Source organism: Strix uralensis, chromosome 1, assembly GCF_047716275.1.
Source record: "Strix uralensis isolate ZFMK-TIS-50842 chromosome 1, bStrUra1, whole genome shotgun sequence".
NCBI lineage: Eukaryota > Metazoa > Chordata > Aves > Strigiformes > Strigidae > Strix > Strix uralensis.
Window position 1 is genome coordinate 119,425,316 of NC_133972.1, and position 9,198 is coordinate 119,434,513.

Below are 9,198 nucleotides of genomic sequence, written 5' to 3' on the forward strand. Positions count from 1 at the left end.
TGAAGCTCTTACTTAAGCTGATGATTGGTTTGATGTTGTTTTTCCTGAAAGAAATATTTCACTTTTAGGAGAGGTACTGCCCTCTGAGTAAAGTTACTCCACGGCTACAATTGCAGGGATGTGGGAAAGGGAATGGAGTGCAGTTGTTCATCTTGTAATGAGCAACCTCATCTGACAGCCTTTGTTTGAGGGAATAAGGACACACATTTGTTTCTCTGCTTTCTGTGGATGCTGCTCCTGGCTGATGTGTCGCACTGCTGTTGGTATCCTAGGAGGCTCTGCAGGAAAGGCTGTGTGTCTCAGGAGGGGAACTAGAGGCTTTGGGGAACTTTGGGGTCTTCTTCCAAAGAACTGGGAAATCGCCTCATTGACAGGATTCTTCACCTGTAATTTATAGAGGCCAGTGCACAGCTGTGGGGTAAACAAATGGTATTGAACTGGCTGGTAATATACTGTCTGTGAGCTAATATAGCTCAGGATATATTCACTGCCAAAAGTAAATTAAACATTTTTCTTGAGATTCACTTAGATAGCAGTGTTTGTTTATGTAGCGGTTTATCTGTGTATGAAGAAGTGAGCCGGAGTTAAAGTGCAATCACATATAGTAATGCAATTCATATTAATATTCCTTTAACCTAATAGCTGGCAAATACACATTTCTGCACTTCTAGCAGTCTGCCTTATTTGTTTCTGTCAAACGAAGAGCAAATATTTTATCACAAGTTTGTTGGGTTTTTTCCTAAAAAATCCCAAGCCCACTAACACTGAAGGTTATAGAGGTGGCTATTTTTAGAAAGTTTACTCTTCACACACTTAATCAAGACCATCATACTTTACTTGCTTTCCTCCAACCGTTACTAAAGCCATCCACAGTCTTCGAAATCCAAGCATTATGAAGTGGAAATGCCTGTGCAGGAAAGCGCTCTGATACAACTGAGTCTTGATGACAGGCTTAATCCCAAGATCAGCGGAAACTCAGTTGTTCTCCTTTTTCTCCCTGAGGTAGTTGAAGAGGACATCCAGTCCCCCCTCGACGACCTCGGGCAGGGGCCGGGACAAGGGGTTGTGGGCGATGTGGAGGCCTTTGTCCATTGGGTTCCATGCGATGCGTGGCAGCCGGCGCAGCAGGTAGAGCTCATCTGGGAGAGTCTGTATGGCATTGTAATCAACATTTAGTAACTCCAGAGCAGTGATGAAGCAGAGAGACCGTGGAAGGGTGCGTATGTTGTTATTCTCTACAATAAAGATTTGCAGATTGACCAGATACTGGACGCTCTCTGCAATGCTTTCAAGCCTGTTGGACCCTAGGTGCAAGAAGTCTAAGCTTCTCAGTGCAAAAATGCAGAGCGGAATTTGCACAAAGCGATTGTTACTGAGGTTCAGTTTCCTCAAACTTGTCAGGTCGGTGAAGCTCAAAGGCAGTTGTGAGATGTAGTTGTGTGAGAGGCTCAAAACCTCCAGCTTTCTGCACAAGCTGAGCTCTGCTGGCACTTCTGTCAGGCAGTTCATATTGACGAACAAGACCTTCAGGTTCCTCAGCAACCCAATCTCTTTAGGCAGACACTTAAGGCAGTTGCCACCCAAGTTCAGCACTACAAGCCTGTCCAGTTTCCCCAGCGAAGGAGGAATCACCACCAGCTGGTTACGTGAAAGGTTCAGTTTCTGTACCTCGGGCAGTCCCCACAAGAAGTCAGGTGTGCTGGTCATCCCTTTCATTATGAGGCTCAAGCTGACATAACGCAATCCCCGTTTCAGCAGTGACTTGGGTTCTTTCCCTGAGAGAAGAGCATCTTCCCATGCAGGCAACTTTGGACCTTTCCTCAGAAAAACCATGCTCCTTTGGCCCTCGTTCTTTGAGTGCTCAGTTCCCATAACACCCTGGATCCCTCCTGAGAGATGAAGCGACGTTTTCTTCCCTTGCAAGTACTACACTAACATGCAAATGCCAACAGAGGATGACAGCTTGCAGGAGGCAGGAAAGTCAAAGCAAGGAGACGAGGAGGAGCCTGTGAAGTGCACCTCAGTCCACTGGGGTAGTTTCCATAGCTGCTAAGGGAAAGTTTCACTTTTGGGGGCTTATGCTGGTCTTGGTGCACAGTCTGTAATGAAATACTTGCTCCTGACTTATGAGCAAACCTGTTCAATTCAAACTGAATGCCACAAGGCAGCTGTCACTGTCATTTGGCCTGGGCTTTATTGGACAGATATGTATCTTCACTGCAAAAAGGTCACAAGGATGCTGTATATAACTTCACCATGTCAGCTTTCTTGGCTATCTTGTACATACCATGGCTGCAGGACAATTAACAAGAGTGACTTCAAAAAACAAACAAGCAAGCTACGGAAGAAAACAAGCAAACAAAGAAGCCATCATTTCAATTCAGATTTAAAAGATATTTTCACAATCATTTTTATTTTGACGTTCCTCATTTCACTGAAATAATTACCAATCCACCAGAAAACTTTGCTTGCCGCAAAAATGCTGGTAAAAACTTTTCATGTGAGTCCTTGTTTTCTGTATAGTTAAAAAAAAGAAGAAAAAGTTAATGCTCGTAAAAAGTGTTAGCTTTATGCTCCCTTTGGGTGAGGATAGGCCTCTTTCTTTTCAGAAAGGGTACCACCTTCACTGCAGCAGTGACATTTTCCAGTGGTATCTGCGCCCACTTGGATGATTGCTTGCTACCCACGTAGCCAAGTGTGAGCAGTCATACCACACATTTCTGCCCAAATCACTCTGTCCTAAATGTCCTGTGCTACTTTCACATCTATCAGTGACATTTTTGGGGTCCGGTTCTTTTGTATTGTGGAAAATGTAGCCACTTGATGTCCCTTTCCTCAGGAACTTTCCTGTCTTTCTGGGCTTTTCTGGGGTACAGGGGGACCAGCAATCAAATAGCTTGAACTATAGATGACATTTAACTCTGGAATACTGATGGGAGAGGAAGGAAGCAGTGAGGTATAATAATACCTGATAACAGCTGAAGCTAGCTCTGATGATGAGAGGAAATTGTATTGCTATAGGAATATGCAGTGAGTTTAAACTGAAAGGGACCCTGAAAAGGATACGCAAAAACTTCAGGCACCATTTAAACTAGGTGAAAATTGCAGTAAATAGTACAAGTCTTTCAGGGCTTTTCCTCTCCAGTGGATCTGTGGTGATGGAGGTGCTTTGCTGCTGCCTGAGAGATTTGTTGATGGGTGTACCCTCCCCACCACCTCATTTCAGAGAGCATCACCTTAAAACCCTGCATGAGCTCAGATGCTAAAGGAGTATGCATGAAGCTGCAGCTGGGAGTTGGGGCATTCCAGCAGTCTCTCTGGAGTCAGTCCCCACAGTCCCTTCTTACTGCCAAGCACCACTCAGTCTCTTTTCAGTTTTGGGTCCCTCACAGAGCTGCACCTGCTTGGGAGGAGAGGGGAGAAAGGGGGCATCCCTGCGGCTGTGGTGGTGAGCGGGGTCCTACAACAGGAGAGGAGCCAGGACCACAGCGAGAAGTGTGAGATGGTGGCGAGCTGAGTGAGCCATGCAATTAAAACATGTGCCTTAACAGGGCATGTATTGCAGTCCTGAGACTGAAATACTGCATTCCCTTGAGTGCCTGGACAAGCTGTTTGGTTAGAGTGGGTTGGCAGCCTGACTGAGAATCACAGATCCCTCCCTTGCAAGCACTTTTTGCCAATATTTGTCAGTTTACAAACAAACATTATATTAAATCCCATCACAGCCATAAGCTCTGAGTCATGTTCTTGTTAACCATCATCCAAATGTGCTGCCTGGAGTGGCAGAGGTTACCCTGCTGCTGTAGAGTAGCTGCTGAGTGGGGGAGAGGAAACCCAACGGCGTGCCAACCTTGGGCCAGGTTTGACGTTGCATGACAGGGGGACCTAAGGCTAAAATGTGGCCCTTCAGCCCAAGCAGGTGGAGAAGCAAAACTGAGAGCCTCTCACAAGTTCTGACTCTGGGTTGTTTGCCCAGCTGCTCTTAAAAATGCACCTATTATCAGACAGCTTAAATGGACTTGAACAAGGCCTTCCCTTCTGCAGCAGCAAACCCAAAGGGAAGAAAAAAGCCTTTTAGGGAGCATTTACGAAGTTAGGCATTTCCCTTCTTTTAATCACAGTGCTGAAACAAGGAATCTGCTGCAGCTCTGCCCAGCAGCCCGCAGCCCTCCCTGTGTCTGGGCTCACACGTGCGTCCCCATCCCCATGGTCCCTTCAGAGCTCTTCCTTCTGGAGGTCACTTTTAGTAACAAATGAAAACAAAACACAAAGGAAGCACAGTCTCCCTGTAGCCACAGTCTCCCCCCTGGCTAGCCCGTTATTTTTGGATGAGAACGTTGTCCCCATCTCCAAAATGCATTAGAGCCTGGGGACTTGGCAGGGCCGGGTCTGGCCTCTCACCACAGAAATCCCCATTTCCTAACAGCATGACTCAGCCAAAGCACTCTGTACCCTTCCCTGGTTTTGCATCATGCCGCTGATTTGAAACTAAGCCTGTGATACAGCCTGGTACAGTCTGAGTCGAGCTGTTGTTGGAAAGCTTCACCTGGGGCTCTCTATCAAACAAAAATACTTGTTCTGCTTCAGCCTCACAGCGTCTTGTGCTATCGCATTGCTGTATCTCTACTGCCTGTCAGACAGCAGCAGCAGCAGCAACAACAGGGATTTAAAAAAGAAATTTCACATCTGCAGCTTCCATTGTCCGGTTCCCTTCCTGCCTCCGTGAGTACCATAACTGCTGCTTGAAATAAAAAAATAACCATTTCCTTTTCTTTGTTCTCCAACAGAAAAACAGGCTATTGAGCACGCTTGCAGTTGTGGAGAAGGGAAACTCTGAGGTAACCAAATTAAATTCCTTTCTTGAAATCAGGATAATAAAACCACAGTGGCCTCATCTGGACATCTCAGGAACTAAATTTCTGAACAAAAATAGCCCCTTATCTGTTGGTGTCCTGGACTGGTTTTGTTCAAACACTTTTCAGTTCCCTTTTCTCTGTGCTGCCTGCTGCCCTGCCCTGCCCCATGCTGTGCTGTGAGGATGAATTGATTCCTTTGGGTCCTCTTAGGTAGCTGGGCCAGTGAAACACTGATCTGTGTCGACACAGCCTGGCAGAAAGCAGAAACGAATTTCATGCTTGCAAGTTTGTCAGAGGAAAAAAAAACCAAAACAACAAATCGGTGGGATTTACATGATACAGTGTAGTTGATAATTGCTTCATGGATTAAATAAAAATGTTAGTGTGCGGGGGAAAAAAATGACCCAAAATTTACTGAAGAACTTTGTACTCTAACTAATATAATAAGAGAAACTGTGCTATTAGCAATGATAAAAAACTGGTAAGCTGACAAAAATGACAAGCTATATTTTCTGACGTTCTTTGACAATGCAAATGAGTAGATTTTTTTTTTTTTTTTCTGAAGGAAGCAGGATTGTCAGCCCTGAAAAAAACTGTAAGATGAGTTCACAAAGACTTGGAATTTTAAAGTCTATTATCTATGGGCTCTTTTATTTGCCTGCAGGTTTGGAGTCTCTAGAACGCACTTGGGAAACATTTTCGAGCTTTTCTCTGCAGCCAGGTGAGGGGGCTGGACAATTGCATTGTTTTTAAATACAAGTTGAGATCATCATATAATTACTTTTCCACAGGATTGGAGCTTTTAATGAAATATCTGATAGCATCAGGCTTTTAATGAAACCATAGCCATCTTGACACTCCAAATTTAAATTTTGTTTTCCTGCAAAACCAAATTCTGTCGTTACCTTTTAAATTGGTGAACATATAATAGATATCTGTGGTTTCATCAACATATATCTATAGGTTCATAATTGATTTTGAAGCAAATTTCATGTTCTTTATGGAGTCAATATCTTATATAGCTCCTCTGGCTCAGCTTTATTAAAAAATATGTTATTATAAGACAGAATAGTTTAAAACTTTAAGCATAGCCTTTTCTAAAATGCTGGGAAGTTCAACCCATACTCTTTTGGAAGAAATTTCATTTTCATTCATTATCTAGGTGTTATAATAAACACCTGGCTAAAGAAGGATGCAGACACTACCTAAGCCTTCCTATGACGGAAGGATGCTTTGGCTAAAAAGGGTTAACTTGTTTCAAGTTCAGCAGAAAGCAACAGTCATAACAGAGAAATATTCACTACAAATACAACTGCAGCTACTGAACCATCTTCTCTTGTGCTGTTCCTTTCCTCTGAAGTAAATAAAAGGTTTTAAAAGTGTCAGTGCCATGCAGACTGTCAAAGATATCCTCTGGTCCTAGTGCTAAGGAAGCAAATTTTGTAGGTTTTTAACTACTCTGTAGTGGTTTGTTGATCTTCCAGTGATTCTGAAATACTAAGTCAAATTTCAAAGGTAGTTTGAGATTTATGAGATGTGACACAAGACAGGAAAAAGTCTTAAGGCTATTTCAGATTTCCTGTTAATTTGTTTTTAATTATGGTGCTGTTAACAGCCTTTAATGCCTGTGTGTCCCTGAAGCTTTCCTGGAATGTTTTATTAAGGTCCCACATGGAGCTGCTGGGTCGCCTGACCCATGAAGAATTGGACCTGGAGGTGAATGACTGCCTGTGCAGGGGTTCATTTAACAAGAGCTTTGGCAAAGTTTTTCTGGAGACCTCTTGACAGAAGACAAGATCAAACTATGTATAGTATAGAATAAACAGAGAGAGATTTGGTTTTGTGTGTGTATGTAGACTGAAAATGACAGGCTTGATTCCTCCCGGTAGTCAGCGGACAGCAGCGACTCTCATGTTACATGGAATTACAGGAAGTTTTATTTATTTTGTGCAAACTTGCAGTAGTATTTTGAAATTCCGGAAAATGCATAAATGACTGGTTGTCAGCTCCTACTTCTGCCACAATTTCTGTGTGTGCACACAACCCAAATAGCCAGTCTGCCTGGCTGTATTAAACGGAGGCAACCCCTGATCCTGCGCTGCGGTATCACCCGTGTCCTCCAGGGCACCGGCTCATCCCGTGCCCATCGTAGTTCTCCCGGGTACCAGCAGAAACTGCTTGCCTTCGGTGCTTGCCCACTCCTCTGCAGAGAGAGGAGAGTTTAGCACATGGACATGCCCTAGGGCACACCACCATCCTGCAGAAGTGCACCAAGGGTCTTCTCCTGCTTTATTCAGTCATCTGCACACAGCTTCTGTGTCTCAGCCTTCTCCTCCCCTTATAGCCAGTGTGGAGAGAGATTTGACACCATTTATAAACGTATTTGAAGTCATTACATGGAAGATACCATTGCAGTATAGAAAGCATTCACTGTTCTATTATTCATCACTACATTTATGAACAGTCACATCTGCATTCATAAACACCCATAAAATAGCCTGTGCCTGCCTCTTAGCAATATGGATGTTTGCTAAATGCTAGTTGTGGTCTGTGGCTTTCCAAATCAAATTGAAAAAAAGTTGGAACAGATTCTGCAGACTGGATGAATTAGCTTTTAGTATAACTGCTGCCACATCACCTCTGCCACAGGCACACTTTTTCACAGAGCTCTTGAAGGTCATTTTGTCAGATTTTGAATGCATCATAAGAAAGAAAACAGTAATTCTTGCAAAGTAGAAGAGAGAGCCTGAATTCTCCTTGCCTAAATCTAATCTGGTTTAAAAAGAGCTGTTTCTTGGCCTGTCTCACAGAAGGAGTCAGATCATCTAAGTGTCCATCACATGCCTACTCAGCTGGCCTTCATGAAGAATGCATCAATACTTTCCTTCCTTCCTTCCTTCCTTCCTTCCTTCCTTCCTTCCTTCCTTCCTTCCTTCCTTCCTTCCTTCCTTCCTTCCTTCCTTCCTTCCTTCCTTCCTTCCTTCCTTCCTTCCTTCCTTCCTTCCTTCCTTCCTTCCTTCCTTCCTTCCTTCCTTCCTTCCTTCCTTCCTTCCTGTCTTTTTTTCTGTCTTTCTTTTGGAGTACAACTCCTCCCAGACTTACTTCAGTGCCTCTAGCAGATTTACTTCAGCTGCCTGTGTACAACCTCCAGTTCTCTGAGGCATCCTGTGACCTGGGGCTACATTACTCTGAGATGAGGGAATATCCCCACCTCTCCTAAAGCTGTTGCTCAAATTAGCAGGGTTTTTTTAAACATCTGTGGGTGCAGAGAGTCCAAAAATAAGCATGACTCTATGGTCTGCTGACAGAACTCCCAGTCCCTCCTCCAAAGACTGTTTAAGTATTTTACATTTAATGGGTCACTGTAGTTACCTACTTTTCTGGAACCTGAAAATCCAAGCTCTGCTCTGAAAACAAGGTGCAGAGATGACCTTGAGGCTCCTGAGCAGAGAGAAGCATTTACATAGGGTCCTAAGTTGTAGTGCCTGTAGTTTAGAGACAAATGTGATTTCAGCTAGACTATTAATTCAGCATTATCTAGTAAGAGTCTTACAGACTCTCCCAGCTCAATCTGCCAATATGTTGATTTTGATAGACTGTTTTTAAAATAAGTAATTCTCTCCAGGCATTGTTAACGTCAATGAGTCTGTGTCCTGGCTCCATGGGGTTCTGCATGCCACAGTAAAGACCAGGAGACTGAATGTTATGTATTGCAAAGTTCATTTCTGCTGTGCCAATACCCCTCCTTTTTATTGTAATGATTTAAGTGTGTTTGAAAATGCTGTTGTGTCATAAAGTTTTAAAGGACAAAGCCAGAGGGAAGTTGCAAACTTATTCTAGAAATAAAATCAAACACCAAATGATCCACTTTTTCATGCCTGATTTTGTGGTTAAAATAAATGTATTCTTCTCCAATTGAAAGCACAAGCCTTTTTTATCTTAGTCTTCATGAAATTTGGCAAATCAGTACCGCAAATCAACCTGACCCAGTGTGAAGGGGTTTAGATATTCCCATCCAGAGTCCATTACAATAATGACTGCAAAAAAGAATTTAGGAAATAATTCAATCAAAGCTGCTGTGGAGCCTTAATCCCAGATCCATGACTCTTACACAAATTTTACTGATATAAGAAGATACTCTGCATTTACCTTCACATGCTTGATAAATGATAAAACAGAATCTAATTAAAACACTAAAACACATACCGGTGTCTCAGTTTGGGATTTGTCAGAGACATTATCAAACGAAAGGGCAGACATCCCTCTAGACATTTCAAGACTCAGTGCTGACAATTAATAGCTTGGCTTTTAAATTTCCAAGCTCTAACTTAAGGAAACATAT

The 9,198-nt window shown here is 43.1% G+C and overlaps 1 protein-coding gene across 1 annotated transcript; it reads right to left on the reverse strand.

Annotated features, from left to right (window-relative positions):
• Positions 1–975: 975 nt before the first annotated feature.
• Positions 976–2,013, reverse strand: LRRC30 (leucine rich repeat containing 30). The gene has a single exon (XM_074893355.1). It carries the CDS (start codon positions 1,870–1,872, stop codon positions 976–978), a length of 897 nt encoding a protein of 298 aa, XP_074749456.1. The 5' UTR covers positions 1,873–2,013.
• Between the last annotated feature and the right edge of the window lie 7,185 nt (positions 2,014–9,198).